Raw genomic sequence first — 22,855 nt, 5'->3', positions numbered from 1 at the left:
GGAAATGGAGGCCTGACGAGGGGCAGGTAGCGAGAGTGGCCTGGCTCTGGAGCCACAAATGTGGGTTCGAATCCCGGCGCCACCACATACGGTGATACGACCTTGTGCCAGTTGGTTAACTTCATCTTCGCCTTTCCCATCACCTCACGAGGATAACACCCACCCACCCACCGCACCATCGCTATGATAGTTAAATGTCGAGGGCGGAGCTCAGCCTAACCTGCAGTAACCTGGAGCTGCTTAAGCGGGGTGGGGGTTGTCCCAAAGCCACACAGCTACCACGTGGTGGAACTTGTGGCTGCTCCAAGTCCCGAGTTCTTCCTGCCGTGCCAAGGCGGGATGCCATGGCAGGTGCCAGAGAGTTTGCTAAATCCCTTCTCTTCCTCCTCCCTGAACTCTTGGTTCTTCCAAACCAGCAGTTCTCAAACTTTCATCCCAGGACTCCTTTTTTCCTCCTAAAAGTTATTGAGGTCCTCAAAGATCTTTTCTTTATATATCTATCAAGTTAAACCATGTTAGAAGTTAAAACAAGTTTCTAAAATATTGATTGGTTGATCGATTAGAAAATAACCATAGTAAATCCATTGCACATTAACATAAATCACATAATTTTTATGAAAAATAAATATTCCTAAACCAAAAGTGGCAATATTTTATATTTTTGTAAACTTCTTTAATATCTGACTTAATGAAAGACATTTGGATTCTCAGACCTGCTTCTGCATTCAATCTGACATGTCAAATAGCCCCCGGAAAACGCCACTCCCATTCGTGAGAGAATGAGTGAGAAAGGCAAATAAAGTTTTAGTAGTAGTATGAAATTCGTTTTCATTCCATAGACTCTGAAAGAGTCTCCAGAGGCCCCCAAAGCTACCTGGACTAACTACGCTTTGAGAAATGCTGCTTCAAACAAATGTCTACTCTTTTGATCCCTGCAAATAACTTTGTTGCTTAGGACAACTGACTCCTTCCTGCCTTTTGTCAAGGCCTTTTGTGCACATCTCCAGTTCCTCCCTGCCAGGCTCCTTCCTTGTAAGAGGCAAATGGTACCTCTTCAGCATTGTTCAGTGCCATCAATCTGACAACTGGTCTGGTACCTATCAGGAAACTCATGGAGTTAATGTAGTGCTGTTGGTTAAGAGCATAGATTGACATTTAACTCTTTCACAGTTTGGGACTGATGGTCTTTTAAATAAGGCAGTTACAGTTTGATATTAGCAGATGATAGATTTTTGTTTTTCTGAATAAAAATTGCTTTTTTGATTATAAAAGCAATAATTTCAAATCCTATCCCCTAGTAATAGCCATTACCAGTATGTGGTGAACATTCTATTCTATCAGGTATCATTACATGAAGTATGTATTCAGTATTTTTAATTTTTAAAAAATTGTGTGCTTAACTTACAGAAAAAACTAAAAACTCTGTTTACATCACATCTTTAATATAGATACATAAATTTTTATGAATTTGTAATTAGCCTTTAGTAAATATTTGAGTCACTATTACGTACCATGGTAGACGCTGTGTTTGCTGTGGATGATGGTAAAGATTTCTCACTTTAGGACAAGTAAAAGTGGTCAGACACTTATCTGCATAAATAATAGGTAGAAGGTAAATAGTGTTTTCTTTTTTTTATTTTATTTTTTTTTATTTTTTTTTTCAACACAGGTGTAGTTGAAAAATAGTGTTTTCAAAAGGAACAATTAGTGTTTTAAAGAAGAACGTATAACTCATGAAGAGTATGTGAGTTCAGAAGAGGGAGATATAATGTCCTACTTTGGGAGAGAGAAAAAAATTATAGAAATGTGGTTTGACATGAGCTTTGGAATATTTTAACATTGAAAGATGAAGCTGGAAGGACTGGGTTAAGGAGAAGGCATTTGGGAGCCAGAGATGGGGATTGGAGAAATCTGGAGGCACACGGAGGAAATAATAAGTAGTTTATTAATAATAACTAATACTTTTTTAATTCTTGGTGGGTACTGTACACTTTAAATGAATTATTTATTCCTCACTGCTCTAAGGTAGGTACTAAAACCTACCTCGTTTTATAGAAAACTTAAGTAACTTGTCTAGGATCACACAGATTTGTGTGGGGGACACAGATTTGAAGTTTGTCCCTGCTTTTAAACATATATTCCTTATAAAGAAGTTTAAACATATTCTACAGGCATTGAGAAGCATTGTCAGAATCTAAGCTGGAATGTGATGGTGAAGTCTGTAGGAAGATTGACTTGGCATTTTTGCATATTTTCCTCAGTATAATTTCTTATACATATATCTGTGTACCTATTTTATAGTCCAGAGGTATCCATTTAATGATATGATATTTTATTGCATTCATGGGCCCTACTATATTTCTATTTCCCTATTATTGGACATTTAGATTTTGGCAACAAAATGTAAAATATTTGTGCTAAATTGGTCTAGATGGATAGTACTTTCACGAATTTGCTTTGATTTCCATGTATCTTAGGAGCAGCAAATGGATTTCTCATGGAAGTGTGTGTTGATTCAGTGGAGTCAGCTGTGAATGCAGAAAGAGGAGGTAAGAGAAATTAGAGAATGAGTAGCAGTTGGCTACCCTTTGAAGAATCTTAAAATGAATCCTGTGAACTGACCTTGGAAGCCCTTGTGATCTCTAAAGACTTAGTAATGTTTTCAACAATAACCAACTAGAAAACCTACTAGAAAATTATAATTTAGTATCTCCTGTCCCCTCCCCAGGTAGCTCACATTTTGAGTCAAGTATCCACAGTAGTTCTCACTCACTAATTTCATTTTTTATTGAACTTAGCAAAAAATTGAATTTTTTTCAAACCATTGATTTAAAGATGATTTCAGAGACTTTCATCATTAGGGCTTTTATCATTATCTTTTTTTTTTTTTTAAACATTAACTATTTTTGCCTCAGAGTTTCATTTGTACTCTGAACTTGTTTTAATAAGAAGCACAGACATTTCCATCATCTCAGGATCAGAAAAGTTTTAAATTTCTTATGGAAAAATATCAAACATACATAAAAGTATAGAGAATAGTATAATGAACTTCCATGTACCTATCACCCAGCTTCAACCATTTTCAACATATGGCCAATCTTTCAGTATCAGGGGTGAGCATACTTTTTCTGTTAAGAACCACATATTTTCATTTTTGCTGGATACATTTGGTCTTTGTCACTTTTCTTTTTTTTTTTAACAATCCTTTGAAAATGTAAAAATTTGTCAATAGAAATGAATGAAGTTCTGATATATGCTACAATATAGATGAATCTTGAAACATTCTAAGTGAAAGAAACCAGTCACAAAGTACCACATACTGTATGATTCCATTTATAGAAATGTCCAAAATAGGCAAATATATGGAGACACAGTAGATTAGTTGTTGCCAAGGGTTTAGAGGCATGAGGAGAAGGGGAGGCAGCTGTGAAAGGTCATAGGGTTGTTTTGAGGGGTGATGAAAATGTTCTAAAATTAATTGTGATGGTTGCAAAACTGTGAATGTACCGGAGAGCACTGGATTGTGTACCTTAAATGGGTGAGTTGTATGGTATGTGAATTATATGTCAATAAAGCTGTTTTCATTGTTGGGTTGGCTTTAATACAAAAACATTCTTAGCTTTCGGGCTATAACAAAAACAAGCTATGGCCATGGCCTGCAGGCCATAGTTTGCTGACCTCTGGCCTATATTTCTACCTTCCTCTCCCAACCCCAGATTATTTGAAGCAAATCCCAGACATCATGTCATTTCATTCTTAAATATTTCAGTGTGTATCTCTTAAAGATAAATACTCTTATTTTGTTGTTTCAATTCTTTGTTTTCAAAGGGCATATGTGTGTACACATACATAAGAAATCCATAAATGTGGAAATTATTAATGTATATTGTGAAGATAAGGTCCTTTAAAAACCTGCAATATCATTAACCTTTAAAAAAATAATTTCTTAATATCAAATACCCAGTTTTCAGATTTCTCCCATCGATTCATACAAGGGGCGTGTGTATGTTTTAACAGTTCTTTGAATTAGGAGCCAAACATTTCATTCGTTTGATATGTTTGTATATCTCTTTAAAATTTTCCCCTTTTTATTTTCTTACTTTAATTTTCTTTCTTGTAATTTATTTGTGAAAGAAATTCATCTCTTAGAGTATCCCATATTCTCAATTTTGCTGATTGTGTATGTGGCATCATTTAATATGTTCCTCTGATTACTGTATTTCCTGTAAAGTTGTAGCTATCTCAGAGGCTTAATCTGATTCAGATTTGAGTTTTGAGAAGATTACTTTATAGGTAACATTGTGTATTTCCTGTTCCATCACATCAGAAGAACATACATCTTGGTTTTTTCTGTTTTTGTGATATTAATATTGATCAATGGATTCAGTTACTGCTAGCCTAATCCATCCTTTATAAGGTTTCCTATCAGCTTTGCACCTAATAATTTTAGTGATCCATATTTTAGTAGAGGTTGCAAAATGGTGATATAAGTCTAACAATTATATTTCACTTATGAGCTAGAATACTTCTGTAAAGAAGAACTAGTAGAGCATGGTGGCTCACGTCTGTAATCCTAGCAGTTCAGAAGGCCAGGGTGGGAGGATCACTTGAGGCCAGGAGATCAAGACCTTGGCAATAGCGAGACCCTGTTTTTACAAAAAAAATTTAAAAATTAGCCACATGTGGTGGTATGTGCGTGTAGTCCCAGTTGCTCGGGAGGCTTAGGCAGGAGAACTTCAGCCCAGGAGTTTGAGGTTGTAGTGAACTGTCATGAGACCATGAACTCCCTGGGCAACAGAGCAAGACCCTGTCTCAAAGGGGAAAAAAAAAACTTTCCCTCATCAACTGGTCATGCTGAGGTTCTGTTTTGCATGAGAAACACAGAATACATGGTTGCTTCTTTTCCCTTATTTACTAATGTTTAGAATAATGAGCTTGCTGTCTATCTTCTAGTGAATTGTTTTATCATTATGAACCTAGATTTAGACGTATTGTAGGTTTTTTAATCCATTGTAGTTATTCTGCGTGTTGATGCTTAAAATGTCCTGTCTTTGGCCAGTGGGAACCTCTTTAATCTGGCTCCTGAGATCTTTTGACATGACCCTAGTAGTCTGATAGTTCTTTTGCTTTTACCATTCTCTTGGTCTTGAAATTATCTTGATTTAGCTACTCAAAAGTAACTTTGAGTTTTCTAAAGTTAGAATAATAAGGATTTTTTTGGAGAAAATTATGTTATTTTTGACAAAGTCAGTATTCTACTATGATCAATCCATAGTGGAATTGCATTTATTCTGTGTTACTTCTTTGTACAGGGAGAGGCAACCCTACGATACAAAATTTTAAGAGAACTAGCTTAACTTGAATGAACTCTTAAATTGACTATTAGTAACACAATGTAGGTTGCAGAATATAGTTGATATTAAAAATAAAGTTTTGTATTATAATTTGGTTTCTCTTAGACAATTTCTAAGACTCTTTGTTCTGTATTTGGGAAAAATGGGAACAGTTTGCTGTTTAATAAGAGTATATTTTAAAAGGCTTATTATGTTGAGCAATGCTTTTTAATCACAGGTGCTGGTCGGATTGAATTATGTTCTGGTTTACTGGAGGGAGGAACCACACCCAGCATGGGTAAGTGTCCATTTTTCACTGATTTTCTCATAGAAGTTTATATAGAGAGCCTAGAGGCAACTGATAATATTTCACTGGGGTCATTTACTCATGTCATGTTATATATGTTATGATATTGTATCAGTTAGGAATGCTTATGGTTGTAGATAAATCTATCAAAGATTTAATCAAACATGTTTTTTTCCTCACACATCAAAAAGTTGAAAGGTAGGTAGTTGCTGTTAATACTGGTTCAGCTGTACTGCAGTAACATGAAGGATCAGGCTTTGTTTAATCTGTCCATGCTGGCATCCTTGGTATATTGGAATCCTCTCCTGGTCTTCATGCTATTTTTGTCATACAATTTATTTTTACCTATGTCAAAACCCCTGTGCTATATTGTGATTTTTGTTTGGAGAGTCAATTACTTTTTAAAGAGATTTAAATAATAAGAAAACAATCATGTATTTACCCATGTGCAATTACCATTTCTGGTGTTTTTCATTCCTTTTTTTTTTTTTTTTTTTTTTTTTTGAGACAGAGTCTCACTTTTGTTGCCCTGGCTAGAGTGAGTGCCATGGCGTCAGTCTAGCTCAATCTCCTGGGCTCAAGCGATCCTTCTGCCTCAGCCTCCCAAGTAGCTGGGACTACAGGCATGCACCACCATGCCCGGCTAACTTTTTGTATATATATTTTTAGTTGGTCAATTAATTTCTTTCTATTTTTTTTAGTAGAGACGGGACCTCGCTCAGGCTGGTTTCGAACTCCTGACCTCGAGCAATCCGCCCGCCTCAGCCTCCCAGAGTGCTAGGATTACAGGCTTGAGCCACTGCGCCCGGCCTTCATTCCTTTTTATAGATCCATATTTCTCTCTGGTTTCATTTTCATCCTGCTTAAAGTACTTCCTTTAACATTTTTTGTTAAAAAAGTGTGCTGATGATACATTCTTTCAACTTTTGTATGTCTCAAAGTATCTCACTTATTTTTGAAAGATATTTTTGCTGAGTATAGAATTCTTTTTCTTTTTTTTTTTGAGATAGGGTCTTGCTCTGTAATCTGGTCTAGAGTGCAGTGGCATCATCATAGCTCACTGTGCAACCTCAAACTCCCAGGCTCAAACAATCCTCCTGCCTCAGCCTCCTCAGAAGCTGAGATGACAGCCATGCACTACTACACCTGGCTGATTTTTCTATTTTTTTTTTTTTTGGAGAGATGGAATCTTGTCATGTTGCTCAGGTTGGTCTTGAACTTCTGGCCTCAATTGATCCTGCCACCTTGGCCTCCCAAAGTGCTAGGATTACAGGCATGAACTACTGTGCCTGGGCTCTACTGTCATGTTGTGTTGTTTCTTACAAGAAATCTGCTATAATCAGTATCTTTGTTTTTCTCTATGTAATGTGTCTCTTTTCTCTGGCTGCTTTTAAGTTTTTTTCTTTTTTTCTAGTTATGATTTACCTTTATGTATCTTCTTCATGTTTCTTGGATGTACAAATTTATATTTTTCATCATGTTTGAAGATTTTTCAGCATTTTATGTGTTCTCCACTCCCTCCTTCAGAGAGTTCAGTCTTACTTATACTAGACTGCTTGAAATTGTCCCAGAACTCAACTAATGAGCTACTCTTTTTATCTCTCATCTCTCTTCTTTGAACATATGGAATAAAATAATAATAGCTCTATTGATGACCTTGTCTGCTAATTCTAACACCTGTATCTGTTCTGGGGTTGTTTCACTTGATTGATTTATCACCTCATGATGTGTCTTACTTTCCTGCCTGGTAATGTTTTTATTGGACACAAGACATTATGAATTTTAGTTTATTAGTTACCAGGTATTTTTGTATTCCTATAAATATTCATAAACAGTTAGGTTACTTGGAAACAGTTTGGTCCTTTTGGGTCTTGTTTTTTAAGATTTGTTAGACAAGTCTGGAGCAGTGGTCAATCTAGAGCTAATTATTCCCCACTGCTAGTCAAGACCTTTCTGTGTACTCTACCCAGTGCCCATGAATCTTGAAGTTTTCCTATTTGGCTGGTGGGAACAGGCATTATTCCTGGCATGGTGTGAATGACAGGCATGTTATTTCTAATCCTCTTCGGTGGTTCTTTCTCAGGCCTTATGTAATTTCTTTGCTTTCATGCATCAGTCAGTACTCAGCTGAATATCACAGGATGTTCTCTACAGATTTCCAGAGTTTTCTTTCTTTCTTCTCCGAACTCTCTCCTGCAAACTCTAGCTACCTTGGTTTCCCTGGACTCTAAACTTTTCTCCTCAACTCAGGGAATTTTCTGGGCTCCACCTGGAGTCCCCCTCCCTGTGCTATGGCCTGGAAACTCTCAAGGCAGTAAACTGGGTAAGTCGTAGGGCTCACCTCATTTGTTTCCCATCTTTCAAGGATCATTTGTCCTTCATTGCTTGACATCCAGTATCTTACAAACCATTGTTTATGTAGTTTGTTATTTGGTTATTATAGGTAGAAGGGTAAATTCAGTCACTGTTACCCTGTCTTGGCCAAAAGCAGAAGTCCCTAATAAATTTTTGACTCCTAAGTTATGCTACTCTGAGGTTGATGATAGCATTATTTAGTATAAAGTGTTCATATATGCAACAACCCTTTGGAATCTTCACAATGAAAGAAGGCATTTCTGACCATTGTAAAATCCCTAGGCATATCTGTCAGTTTGAGTGCAGTCTGATTTTTATAGCACCAATCATGATTTATTACTTGGTATTGGACATATTGCCATGGAAAATTGGGGTTCTTTCAGCAAGGAAATAGAAGGAAATTCATATTGAGTAAACAACTAATCATGCTTGTTACAGCTCTTATCCTATTGACAGTTTCTGAGTTAGTCATGTATATGTCATATTTGCATACTTTTATTCCTAGGTCTCTGCCTAACAAAACAGATAAGTAGAACTTTGCTCCATTTTACATATCTCTGTTAAAAAAAGTTTTGCTAAATTTCTTTGTCCATTAAAAGTATATAAACTTTGAGACTACTTAATCATCCCTATAATAGGCTTTAAATAGAGCTGTAATCAATTAGAAAGAAGAAACTGGATCTTATAGAATACTACACTGGCAGAGCATTGAACTTGGTAGTTATTACACTTTCAAACTTCACATACCAGTAAAAGGGTTCTGAGTCATAAGGAATTTTGTTGAGTCAACTGACAAGTGCTTTTAAATAGCAGTATCTTTTATTTTCTAAATTGTTCTTTTTGGCTGATTTCAGTGGTTTGTGCCTGTAATCCCAGTACTTTGGGAAACTGAAGTGTGAGGATTGCTTGAGGCTGGAAGTTTGAAACTAGCCTGGACAACATAGCAAGATCTTGTCTCTATCAAAAAAAATTATTTTTTAATTAGCTGGGCATAGTGGCTTGCACCTGTAGTCCTAGCTACTCAGGAGGCTAAGGCAGGAGGAGGATTGCTTGAGCCAAGGAGTTCGAGGCTGCACTGAGCTATGATTGGTCACTGTACTGTAGCCTGGGCAACAACACAAGACCCTGTCTTAAATAAATGTAAATACATATGTGCATACATACTTGCTCTTTTTAATGACCAGTGATATTTTATTGACTTCCTTGAGCTTTTAACTCACATTTGAATTTTAATCTGCTTTCTGTTCTTATAGGTATCCTTCAAGTAGTGAAGCAGAGTGTCCAGATCCCAGTTTTTGTGATGATTAGGCCACGTGGAGGTGACTTTTTATATTCAGATCGTGAAATTGAGGTGATGAAGGCTGACATTCGTCTTGCCAAGCTTTATGGTGCTGATGGTTTGGTATTTGGGGCATTGACTGAAGATGGACACATTGACAAAGAGCTGTGCATGTCTCTTGTGGGTAAGAATTTGTATCCAAGACCTAAAAGCTTCTAGTAATATATGCTCCAAATATAGAAAAACATCATCACAAAACCGACTCTTCAGTCATTCCTGCAGCCACTTACACTAACTTATTTTAAATAGTAGTTATTTAGATATTTCAGGTGGAGGGTATGTGTGGCAAAGCCCTCCTAATTCGTCTCAGTTGCTTTGGTCAGATTTTGCTACTGTTCCTATAGAATTTAAAGGAAGTTTATCTTGGTTCCTTTAATCACTGCACCAAAAACTTTAAAAGCTATTGTAGTTGGTGAGGATGGACCACCAAGTTGGGAATTATGATGAGGACAAAAGCAAACTACCTTTATTACTAGGCCAAAGTATTTCTTGAATCTTCTCAGAGGAACAAGAAATAGATGTAATGCTGCCCTTATAGTTGCCAGATTATATCATTTTTATTTGGTGCCTCTAAGGCACAGATGACCATTTCTTATATAAAAATCAGAGATTTTTGGAAAGATAGGAGTTTTGAATTTGTAAGGTTGCCATTTTATTATTATTTTAGTTTACTGTCTTTACATGTTAGAGGAAGAAAGTATAAAAAAGTTTCACCTCTCATGGAAAATTCCATATATAGTAAAGAGTGATGACATCTTCATTCATGTTGTTATATGACTTTCTTTTTATAGCTATTTGCCGTCCTCTGCCAGTCACTTTCCACCGAGGTGAGTCATTTCCATTTTAGAAGTTCTGTTGAGTGGTGTTAGTTTTCTAATTTCACCAACTGCCACAGGCTTTTTTTATGGAATACAATTCTTTTTATTTTATTTATTTTTTTTATGGAATGTTAACACAGGAAACAGTGTTGCCAGTTGTTTTCTTAGATCTTGGAACTAAAAGTTTAAAGATGTGTAATTTCTGAAAAATTTGAAGCCTCAAGAAAAGTTGTTAATAGTAGTAGGTGCTGGTGTTGGTGAGATTTGATTGAGAGAGGGAGAGCGTAAGCATTGCCTGCAAGTGCATGTACATGTGACAGCATTCCAAGCAAGAATCCTGGGATTCATTTTAATTAAGGTTGTGTTAGGTCATGTGCTGCAACCCCAAAAAGAATAAGTCGCTATGGCTGGTGAAATGAAATGTACTACCTGTCTTAAGCCAGATAAAACCATTCCTGGGGCTAGAGGTAAGGTCAGGTTTCTCAGATATAGACTCCCTAAGGGAAGAGAGGGTGGATATCTGAAGAAGACTTGGCTCTTACTAGGAAGGGGGAAAATAAAAATAGATGCTAGATAGTCAATGAACAGATGTCCACTATAGTGTATAAAATTGCTTTTCATTATTGATAGCCTGTCTGCGTCAGAATAATTTTTTAAAGTATCTGATAGTTTCATATAAGGAAGTACTTCCTATCAAAAATTCCTATGAATAATTAGTTATAGTTTCCATATACTTTGGCTAAAGCTTGGTGAAGTGGAAGAAGGAGAAATGTGTATTTTGCCTTCAGAAGGCATGCCATTACACATGAAAAGAAAGATGTCTTCAGTCAAATTGTTTTTTTTACTTGATATGCTTGAGAAATTATTTGATGTTTTTCTTCCTTATGAGTAAGCATTCAAAGATTAGTGTGAGATGGGGTTTTTTTTGGTGTTTTTTTTTTTTTTGCTATCAAAAATAGTTTATTTCCTTCAGGCTTTTTCTATAGAAATACAAAAATAACTGTTTACTTTTTAAATGTAACTTGACAATTATTTAATTATTTATTCATTAAAAAAAACAATGAGCAGCTGCATACATAGTGTGAGAGTTGATACCAATATCTGTGTCCATCTATAGAAATTAGAAATAAAGTATTTCTTTTTGAAATTATGACTCTATCAGAAATCTGTTTTCTTTGACTTGCTATTAGTAATACTTCTTTTTTTTTTTTTTTTTTTTTTTGAGACAGACTCTCACTTTGTTGCCCAGGCTACAGTGAGTGCCATGGCATCAGCCTAGCTCACAGCAACCTCAAACTCCTGGGCTCAAGCAATCCTACTGCCTCAGCTTCCCGAGTAGCTGGGACTACAGGCATGCACCACCATGCCCGGCTAAGTTTTTCTATATACATTAGTTGGCCAATTAATTTCTTTCTATTTATAGTAGAGACGGGGTCTCGCTCTTGCTCAGGTGGGTTTCGAACTCCTGACCTCGAGCAATCCGCCTGCCTCGGCCTCCCAGAGTGCTAGGATTACAGGCGTGAGCCACCACGGCCGGCCCAGTAATACTTCTTAAAAACTAGCAGTAACTAAAAGACGTTAGGCTGCTTAAAAGTCACCATCTTGAGGCTAGCCCCCCAAAAATATTTTAAACATGAAAAGTAATTTAATAAAACATTTGTCTGAAAAATATATAGTTTAAATAATTTGACATACTAAATAATTCAAAAAGGAAATCAGCCATATACAATATATTTTTCTGTTTTTAAACTAAGAAAATGACTTCAAATTTTCTGGTGTTTTCCTTTTCTTTAATAAGTTTAACAAAAATATTTTCATGTTTTCAAAATTTGTACAAATTTTAGGTAGTATGATAGTATAATACTGGTGAGAAGGTGCTGCCACCAAAAATGGAAAATCCTCTGTGGTAGATTTAGTTGCCTACATACGCTAAAGCTGTGGTCCCCAACCTCCAGGCGGTGGCCCATACTAGTCAGTAGCCTGTTAGGAACAGAGCCACGTATCACCTCCTGAACTCTGCCAACCCACCCTGCCCACCCTGTCTGTGGAAAAACTGTCTTCCATAAAACTGCTTAGGAACCTGGCTGCACAGTAGGTGAGCGGCAGGAGAGCCAGCAAAGCTTCATCTGTATTTACAGCTGCTCCCCATCACTCACATTGCTACCTGAGCTCCCCACTCCCTGCACTGACCATGGAGAAATTGTCTTCCATGAAACCAGTTCCTGGTGCCAAAAAGGTTGGGGACCAGTGCACTAAAAAATAAAATGAAGGGGCCTTTCCCAGAGTACCATTAGCACCTAATCCACCATAGATTAGAACTTCTCTATCATGCAGCAGTGCTGAGAACCAAAGCAGAAGCGTTTTTCTGTTTTGAGGTTCCTAGTGCCACTTTCCTCTAGAGGGTTCTGAGGAGGAGAGAAGTCTCTTACAAAGTAGGATGAAATTAAAACTTCATTTGGGGCCGGGCGCGGTGGCTCACGCCTGTAATCCTAGCTCTTGGGAGGCCGAGGCGGGCGGATTGCTCAAGGTCAGGAGTTCAAAACCAGCCTGAGCAAGAGCGAGACCCCGTCTCTACTATAAATAGAAAGAAATTAATTGGCCAACTGATATATATATAAAAAAAAAAAATTAGCCGGGCATGGTGGCTCATGCCTGTAGTCCCAGCTACTCGGGAGGCTGAGGCAGAAGGATCGCTCGAGCCCAGGAGTTTGAGGTTGCTGTGAGCTAGGCTGACGCCACGGCACTCACTCTAGCCTGGGCAACAAAGTGAGACTCTGTCTCAAAAAAAAAAAAAAAAAAAAAAAAAAACTTCATTTGGTCTGTTGAAAACAACTACCCTCATGCTATGAATCTAGAATATGTGGGGTAAATGGATTAGTACAAAATACTAGTCAATAATGAGAGCCAAAGCTTTTTCTAGAACTAGTGAGTATGGTTTTCATTCTACATAGTCCAATTTGTTTGAAGCCTTAGAGCAGTTTTCCAAATTTGACTCACTTGCCTATCACATTTATAATTTTATAATATCTGGGTATTACCTGTGTAAATTTAATGATTTTCTTTAAATGAAATCTTAGATAAATTTATTTTAAAGAGAAACTTTTATAACTACTCAAAATTGGAAACTTTTGACTTACCTGCATTTAAGTAAATATACCTATTAAAATGTATACTGTGAAAATGATTATGCATACCAGTGGTATGCAGACTGTGGTGTGCTGAAAAACTGGCTCTTGGGGAAAAAGAGCCCTGATTTTTAGTATTTTCTGATTTCTGTGGTTTAAATACTTTACCTTCACTAATTTCAAGCTGCCAATGGATTAACAATCTGACTTGCAAATTCCTGAATATTTAATAATTGGCTTTTGCATGCCAGCACAAGCTCAGTCCATCATATCACTATATATTTACTATAATACATTTTAGAAAACACTGAATTAGAGGATATCTGTTCAAAATTCAAATTAGTTTTATTTATTTCAGCCTTTGACATGGTTCATGATCCAATGGCAGCTCTAGAGACTCTCTTAACCTTGGGATTTGAACGAGTATTGACCAGTGGATGTGACAGTTCAGCACTAGAAGGGCTACCCCTAATAAAGCGACTCATAGATCAGGTACCCGCAATTTCTTTTCTTTCTTCCTAAGACTGTTGTGGTTACCCTTGACATTTTGTTGTTCAGCTAGGTCGTGAAACTAAATATTACCAACTGTGGTTCCTTTGTAGGAAATAGCAAGCAGGCAGTAGTGTATTTATGTAATTATTTCTTTCACATGAGCATTTTTTTTAAGTCTCCCTCTTTTTTATTTAGGGCTGCCATAACAAAGTAAACATGAGCATTTTTAATAACCAAGGCTTTTAAAGTTAAATTATATGTAGACAGTACCTAAGGATGTGATCTAACTTGGATAACCACAGTAAATTTTACCTTTTTTATGCCATCAGCATCGCAGTTTTAAGTCACATCTTTTCACTGTTGGCCCATATTAGATTCGGGAGATCCCATATAAAATTTATGAGATAATTATCATCTCAAGGTAAATTCCAAACTAAAATTATATTCTTATTTCACCGTTCGCCATCTGCCAATGCATCTAATATTTTTCTCCTTTATGAGTTCTCCTGGTGAGCTAGCATCAGGGCAGATAGAGGGTGGCTTTGTAATTGCACTATGTCTGTGTTTTTCTGATGCCAGTCCAAAGGAATTATAAATTAGTGAGTACAGATTTTGAGATGAGAGAGTTCTATGTTTGAGACTCAGGTTTGACATTTACTTGCTGTGTTGAGTAGTTTACTAACCTTAAGCCTCTTTTTTCTCATGTGTGAAATTGAGATGAGTTTAACACTTCCTTTATAGAATTTCTCAGAGGATTAGTAGAAATAAGACTGTAAGAGCCATAGGACAGTGCTTGGTGTATATGCTAGGCCTTAATACATGTTCATTTCTATTATTATTACTGCTATTATTAATATTATTTAGTGTTCCTGTGTTGCTATCTGCTTACTTTCACTCTCTATAGCCATAAAAATAATTGTCAGAAATTTCTCTTGAGGATCTTATGTGACTTTGCTACTCTGGGACTTACTGATTTGATAAATATTTATTAAATATATATTAGGTGCAGGGCATTTTTACTGTGGTGGTGACCAAGGAGTGGGAACACATACATGTGTGTGTATAGTCACTGCCCTTACATGGCAGACAGGTACTTTCTTCTTTTTTTTTTTTTTTTTTGAGATAGATTTCATTCTGTCTCCTGGAATAGAGTGCAGTGGTGTCAGCATAGCTCACCTGCAACCTCAAAGTCCTGGCCTCAAGCGATCCTCCTGCCTCAGGCTCCCAAGTAGCTGGGACTACAGGCACACACCACCATGCCCAGCTAATTTTTCTATTTTTTGTAGAGCCCACCCTTGCTCTTGCACAGGCTGGTCTCCAGCTCCTGACCTCAAGAAGTCCTCCTGCCTCAGCCTCACAGAGTGGTAGGATTACAGGCATGAGTCACCATGCCCAGCCTTAGAGTACTATTTTTAAAAGGTACTGTGGGAGTATATTGGATTGGAATTAACCCCAAATTTGGGGGATGGAGGTTGGCAGTACTGTTACGGAAAGCTTCCCAGACGAAAACATGTCCAAACTACAATGTCCTACTTATTTCAAGGATTGTTCAGAAATTACCATGTAAAAGTGGAGGTTGATGGAATGGAGGAATTATCCCATGCAGAAGAAATAGTATATGCAAAGGCCTGGAAACAAAAGCGAGCATGACTAAGATACTGAAGAATGAGCAGAATGTTGAATGTGGAGAGAAGAATGATATCCAGAGCTTTGAAAATCTTATTAAAGTTTTTGTATTTTATCCTTAGTGCAGTGGGGAGGCCTGAAACATTTTAAAACAGAAAAGTTGATGAGTCAGGTTTCCAGTTTAAAAAGGTTACTCACTAAGGAGTAGAGAATAAGTTATAATTGTTGTCATCATGTACTGCAGTTCAAAATGTGTGTCAGTGTGTGCTTTTTGTATGTTAATTATCAGATGGCAGGAAAAGCTGGGTTAAATATTCTCATACACTAATTTTACTTGCAGTAACTACCGAGCAGTATAGTATACTGATTAAAGCATAGGCTTTGGGATTAGATGGATATGTTTAAATCCTGGCTTTGCCATTCACTAACAGTGACCTTGGGCAAATTAACCATCCTAAACCTCAGTTTTCTTATCTACAAAATTAAGCTAATAATAGTGCTTCCCTCCTAGAATACTTGTGAGGGATTACTTCAGGCAATGCTATAATGTCTGACACCTATTAAGTGCTTTATATTGTTAAATCACTTCGATAGCCTTAAGTAAGCGTATACTTCTAAATAACCTTTTATGGAAGGCCAGAAAAAGTGATAGAATTCATTTCTTTTTTATCTTTTATTTTCTTTTTGAGACAGAGTCTCACTTTGTTGCCCAGGCTTAGAGTGAGTGCCGTGGCATCAGCCTAGCTCACAGCAACCTCAAACTCCTGGGCTCAAGCGATCCTTCTGCCTCAGCCTCCTGAGTAGCTGGGACTACAGGCATGCGCCACCATGTCCGGCTAATTTTTTCTATATATATTAGTTGGCAAATTAACTTTTTTCTATTTATAGTAGAGACAAGGTCTCGCTCTTGCTCAGGCTGGTTTTGAACTCCTGACCTCGAGCAATCTGCCCGCCTTGGCCTCCCAGAGTGTTAGGATTACAGGCGTAAGCCATCACGCCTGGCCTAGAATTTATTTCTTTAAAAGTATTATTTGGGGGGGAAATGGGCATTTATTGAAACCTTAAAATCTGTACCCCCATAATATGCTGAAATAAAAAAAAAAAACTACCAAAAAAAAAAAAAAGTATTATTTGTCCATGTTTTTGTTGAAAGCCTGTGCTTAGAAGAAGGAGTTAAATGTGACTTTTTCCCCTCCTAAAATAGTTGCAGCTTTCTAGATGGTAAATGTTTTCTTTTACAGATGCTTTGCTTTAGCTCATTTGAGAACATGAAACATCCTTGTTCCACTTATTTCTCTAACAATTATTACATTCTATGAAGTAGCCCTTTCCCTCTTTCACTCTCTATTTTATTACCTTGCTTTATTTTCTTCATTGTACTTATTGCTACCTGAAATTTTACTGTATAAATACACCTGTCTGTTGTCTTCCTTGAATGTGTAAACTTTATGAGAGTGAGAACTTTCTCTTATTCACCATGTTGGAGAGGAAAAGCTTTTCTGGTATCTTCTTAGGCATTGTTTTTGTGGGCTTGCAAATTATACTAACTAAAGACAGATTAGCAGGAGAAAAAACAGATTTTGATCACGTATATAAGTACATGTATGCTTCAGAAATGTGACTTGGGCTGGTTAGAATTTGGGGCTTATGTACCATGGTAATTGTTCCATGGAGAAGGGAAGGGAGAGAAGGCCACTTATGGGGAAAAATGATTTTTGGAAAGATAATTGGACCCTTAGGAAAATTGGTAGGTGATATGCTAGTTTCCTGACAATTTTAATGCCTATCTTCCAGAATTATCAGAAGTTAAATCAATATAGTCACAGTTAAATGGACTGGTGGTTTGTTTAGTTTGTATGGTAAATTAGGGAATTTTGTTGAGGATACAGAATTTGAGTGGACTTTTGTTTTTTTGATAATTTATAGTTACACTGTGGTCTTTCTTTTCTGCTGAAATCTGGTTTAAATTCAACTATTTCCATCCCATTGCATACCAAGAACTCAGAATTAGTGTTATTTTTCAATAATTGCTTTTCTTAAGGTGGTATGATTATTCAGTGTTTATATCATACCCTTCTGTTCTTTGTGTTCATAATAGTATGAGCTAAAGCAATATAATAAAATAATATTTCTGGGTAGAAAGTTACTATGCTGAACATCTTATTTGTTCAAGATCCCAAAGAAATAGAGAAGATCTATTGAAAATTAGACATTAATAATAATTTTAAAAATTTAATATAGTTTGACTCATGTTTCTGTAGTCACTGCCTTATTATCCCATTCAAAAGAAAAATATTAAAATTTACATGCTTATTTTTTTTCTTTTTTCAGGCAAAAGGCAGGATTGTGGTAATGCCAGGTATTTATTTATCTATCTGTTTGCTAGCATCAACACTGAACTATAGTGGAGGAAGAGCAAAGGAAGCAGGAAAATGTAGGAGAAAGTATTAGTACACAACACATTAGTACATGGTATTCACAAAGAAGAATATATAGTTTTATTAAAATGTTTAAGATTGGGACATCCATACTGAAATTTAAACCTTTAGATAAGGAGAAAGACATTCTAACAGGAATTAGCTCAGAGAGGAGCAAATAAGGAAGTAGATTGAAATCAAGGTTTTCTCATGTTTGCTCTCCCATGTTATAGAATGTTATGAATTTGGATGTTTATCTCTGGTGAGGCATACCAAGTTTGATGCTGTTATACTATGTTAAGGCCAAATGTCCTAGTTACACCCAACAGGGTGTAAGCAAATGTTTAGGCAACATCCCTGAATAAATATAAATACTCTCTCAGTTCATGGAAATCTCTGATCCCCAAATTCTTTCTTGTAGCCAGAATAATTTGATCATGTGCTCCTGATAGTAACCATAAGATCAGTTAAGTACATAATGGCTTATTAAAAATGAAAAGATGGTACAGTTTTTAAAGAATCAGATAACACAACCTAGAATCAGAGTGAGACAAATATAAAGGCAATCTTAATTTTTTCTTTTTAAGTTTCTCAAACATACATAAAAAGTAGAAAATAGCATAATGAATACTCACATGCTCATTCCCTAGATTTAATGTTTTGCCATGTTTGTCTCTTTTTTAAATCCTGAAGTATTTTTTTTATTATTTTTTTAGAGACAAGGTCTTGCTCTGTTGCCCAGAGTTGAGTGCAGTAGTGCAATCATAGCTTACTGTAGCCTCAAACTCCTAGGCTCAAGTGATCCTCCTGTCTCAGGCTCCTGAGTAGCTGGGACTACAGGTGCACACCACCACACCCAGCTAATTAAAAAAAACTTTTTTTTTTTTTTTTTGTAGAGATGGGGTTCTTGCTATGTTGCCCAGGTTGGTCTTGAACTCCTAGCCTTGAGCAATCTTCTCACCTCGGCCTTCCAAAGTGCAGGCATGAGCCACCATACCTAGCCATTTTTCTTGCTTTTTTTTTTTAATGACATTTAAAGTCATTAAAAGGTTGGACCATTTACCCTGTAAAATGTCCTACTTTCTGGATTTATCAAGAGTGTTTCCTTTTAATTGTTTAGCTTGTTCCTCTAGCCTCTGTTTTTCATATAAACTGGTAGTTAGAGCATAAGGTGTGAATAGATTCTGGTTGAACATATCTGATAATACTTTGTGGGTGATTCTGTATACTTCATGTGACATCACATCAAAAGGCCTCAGTCTCTGATAATCTCACTACCAGTGATGTTAAGAGTGACCAGAGTTCCAAATGATCACAACCAAATAAAGGATAACTTTTAAAAAGAGGCTATATAAAGAGTATTGTCAGATATTTAAGAAAGTTTTAACCTGTAGCAAGTCCCTGAAACATGAGCTTTAGGAAGTGTATATTATCTATCAAATTGGGACCCTTTATAGATTTATCAAGGAATATTAAAGACACTTACTGAATCTAGTGCCTTTCCATTTAAGACTAAATGTATATAGTCTTGACAACTAATACCCAGACTTAGGCAGTTGTTAACATTAAGAATACCTTTGCTTAATATGCAATTACTAAGTTATCTACTATGTGTAGCACATTACTTGGTATGCAGAGTTATATAAGAAACTACTTTCTCAAGAAGCTGACAGTCTTGTGACTCATGAGGATGTTATATACAAAAATATTTGTAATTTATGTAACAAATCTTATCATGCAAATGTTAATTATATGCCAATTATAATTATATATATTATATGCTAATTGTATGGTAGATGTGAAAACAGAAATGAATCCTTGAGGAACTACTTGAGGAACTCTCAGAATAGACTTATAAAACAAATCATTATAATTTCATGTAAATAAGTACCAGCATGTAAAAATTCCTGGGTAAGTCAATCTGAATGCCTAATGAGTATTCATCATTGGGAAATATAAAGATAAATAGAACATAGTCGCCCCCTAAGAACTTTCATAATGAAACTTACAACATTTAGGCTCTGGTTTCTTCATCTATAAAGAGAGCAATATTGAACTAGTTGTTCTCTGGGGTCCCTTTTAATCATAAAACTGTTTTAGTCTGTGTTTGGAAAATGTATTACCCATGTACTAAAGTTGCTATCAATAACTGAGCAACATGTGTGTCAGTGGCCAGATGTTCTGTTATTTGTTAGAAGGAAATAATATATTTATCTCTTAATACTTACAACAAGCTTGTGAGGTATACAGTATTATTCCTTTTATTAATGAAAAAGTTGAGGATCACTGGATTTAAATCATTTATCTAAGATCACACAGCTGTGAAGAGCTACAGTGATGAAGCCAGGATTCCAAACTAAATCTAGCTTCTTAGTCTGTATTTTTCTATTTCTTAGGGCTTAGCGATACTATTGTACCACTAAGAAAAAAAGAAAAAGCCAAGTTAATGAGTCTGAAAGAATTTGTAAATACAGATTATTTCAGCAACTTGAATAGCTTGAGATTAATGTCACTAAAAGATATTGAATACATTGTATATATTAGGAGACAAAGATACAAAGATGAATAAACTAATTTCATATTTATAATCTGATACCAATTCAGAATATGATTCTTTATAAATATTTATAAGATTGTTTATCAAAACAAATGTCATCATAAAGTACTTGGTTATACAGTTTAAAGTAGAATCAGATTCTTCTGCAAAAAGAAACAAAAAGTTGATAATTGTGACTAATAAACTGTCTGACACTGTGCCTTATTCCTATTTCCAGTGAAGTCAGTGTACTCTTCAAATCCTGGACTGGAGACAGAACCTTAAAGCTTCTCTCTTTAAGACACATCTTTGAAGTTGTGCTTTTGTAGATTCTTCTCTCCCTGTCCTTACCTTTCATTTTAGTTTGTATTTGCTTTAATTGAGGGAAGAGCAGGGATAGAGCACTCAATGATTTTCCTTGAACCAGAGTAATTTTTTTAGATTTAAAGTCACTAGGTTATAGAATTGTTATATAAACCAGTGGACATATAAGATTCTATCACATAGGTTCTATGACCTTAGTAGTTCTCCAGAGTCTGTAATCTGTATCTTTTATCACTTTCATAATCTCATTCTAGCTTAGTAGGGAGAGAGTAATTCTTAAATCAATGAGAATTTTCAGAATGGGGATTCCAGGTAAAGCAAGCAGTCATTATTCATTAAATTTTATGCAAAATTCTATTACTTAATTCAAATACTTAATGTATTACTTATCTTTCCAATAGGGGGTGGCATAACAGACAAAAATCTACAAAGAATCCTTGAGGGTTCAGGTGCTACAGAATTCCACTGTTCTGCTCGGTCTGCCAGAGACTCAGGAATGAAGTTTCGGTAAAAATGTGTTCTTTGGTTCAAACAAGAAGGAATGAGATAGATTAATCTTTATTTCCCCATATAGGAAAACCTTAGTTGATGCCATGATTAAAGAATGGAATGTTGTGATTACTATGTAAGTATTGTTGTTTTTGCAGTTGAAGAACATTTCTAAAATGGTTCTCTTCCTGCCTTAAATAATCAGGCTCTTCTGAACTTGGGTGAACCTTTGTATCTCTAAGACATTGAGGGGAGATCCCTGCTCTCCTCTCTAAAAAATACGGAGAACTTGGACCAGGTAATAATAAACTAATTCAGTGGCTAAGCTTCAAATGAATCAGATTATGCGTGTGTACCCATTTGCCTAAGATTTCCTTTAGCAAAGTTAATAACAACACCATGGGAGAGTTATAGCCATTTTTCTCTCTCCTACCTTTATTTATTTTATTTTATTTTATTTATTTATTTTTTCAGACAGAATCTCACTTTGTTGCCTGGGCAAGTGTCATGGCATCAGCCTAGCTCACAGCAACTTCAAACTCCTGGGCTCAAGCGATCCTGCTGCCTCAGCCTCCTGAGTAGCTGGAACTACAGGCACACACCACCATACTCAGCTAATTTTTTCTATATATTTTTAGTTGGCCAATTAATTTCTTTCTATTTATAGTAGAGACGGGGTCTCACTCTTGCTCAGGGTGGTTTCAAACTCCTGTCTTTGAGCCATCTGCCCACCTCAGCCTCCCAGAGTGCTAGGATTACAGGCGTGAGCCACCACGCCTGGCCTCTCTCCTACCTTTAATACTTAGTCTGTCCTTACCTTTGCTCTCTATTTTCAGTTATTTTGAAATTTTATCACTATGAAGGAATTGTAGCTACTATGTGGGGTTTTTTTTAATACTTGAAGACTCCTGTAATTTTATAGTAGTTGAATGTTTCCATTTATAAGTTGGGAAAAATATGATGTAAAAGAAGCAAGATCTTTAAAACTTAAATTTCCAGATATAAAGTCAAGTATACTGTCTGGTGGATTCAGCTACTAAATGTTTCAATTAATTAAATTTCATTCATTAATTACAATTAATTAATGAAAATTATGGAATATGGTAGTCCAGGGTCTTTGACTTACCCTTGTTCCTAAGCTATGAAATAGCCTATAAAATGAAGTTCTAATAGGAGGGCTTATTTAATAACTTACATAATTATCTGTTCCTTTATTTCTATTGCAGAAATGTATCTGTTGCCATGGGCGCCTCACTTTCTAACTCCGAATATTCTCTAAAAGTAACAGATGTGACCAAAGTAAGGACTTTGAATGCTATTGCAAAGAATATCCTGGTTTAGCCAGACCTCTCTGAGAGACATGGATGTCACAGGATGAAGGTAGAAGTATAATCTACAATTCTCTAGGACACAGCTTTAACTTTCTCTGGCCAAGATAATCTTTTAAGTTTCAAGTGGCTGTGGAGAATGTTTCCAAGAAGAAAAAGAACTTGCAACAGAGATAGTTACTTCCTTTGCATAATCATATCAACAATTGCCATGGTAATGGTTAAATCTGGTCTGTGATTCTTCCACAGACAAAAGCTTAGTCTGTTTTCATTGGAATTAATTGATAAACTGGGAAAGTTCATCTCCAAGGTATGAATTCAGTATTTTGCTTTTTCATTTGTAAAATAAAAATTTCCATTCTATTA

The 22,855-nt window shown here is 36.0% G+C and overlaps 1 protein-coding gene across 2 annotated transcripts in view; it reads left to right on the top strand.

Annotated features, from left to right (window-relative positions):
* The window catches only part of CUTC (cutC copper transporter), a 23,235-nt gene extending 380 nt beyond the window's left edge, over nucleotides 1-22,855 (top strand). For both annotated transcript variants that reach the window (XM_012768312.2, XM_012768319.2), the window contains exons 2-9: nucleotides 2,478-2,549; nucleotides 5,572-5,631; nucleotides 9,249-9,458; nucleotides 10,126-10,161; nucleotides 13,636-13,769; nucleotides 17,727-17,754; nucleotides 21,074-21,179; nucleotides 22,388-22,855. In XM_012768312.2, coding sequence (XP_012623766.1) covers nucleotides 2,478-2,549; nucleotides 5,572-5,631; nucleotides 9,249-9,458; nucleotides 10,126-10,161; nucleotides 13,636-13,769; nucleotides 17,727-17,754; nucleotides 21,074-21,179; nucleotides 22,388-22,502 — 761 coding nt within the window. In that variant the 3' untranslated portion in view covers nucleotides 22,503-22,855. The remainder of the gene's footprint in view (nucleotides 1-2,477; nucleotides 2,550-5,571; nucleotides 5,632-9,248; nucleotides 9,459-10,125; nucleotides 10,162-13,635; nucleotides 13,770-17,726; nucleotides 17,755-21,073; nucleotides 21,180-22,387) is intronic.

The sequence above is a fragment of the Microcebus murinus genome, chromosome 14, assembly GCF_040939455.1.
Source record: "Microcebus murinus isolate Inina chromosome 14, M.murinus_Inina_mat1.0, whole genome shotgun sequence".
NCBI lineage: Eukaryota > Metazoa > Chordata > Mammalia > Primates > Cheirogaleidae > Microcebus > Microcebus murinus.
This window is presented reverse-complemented; position numbering and strand designations above follow the sequence as displayed.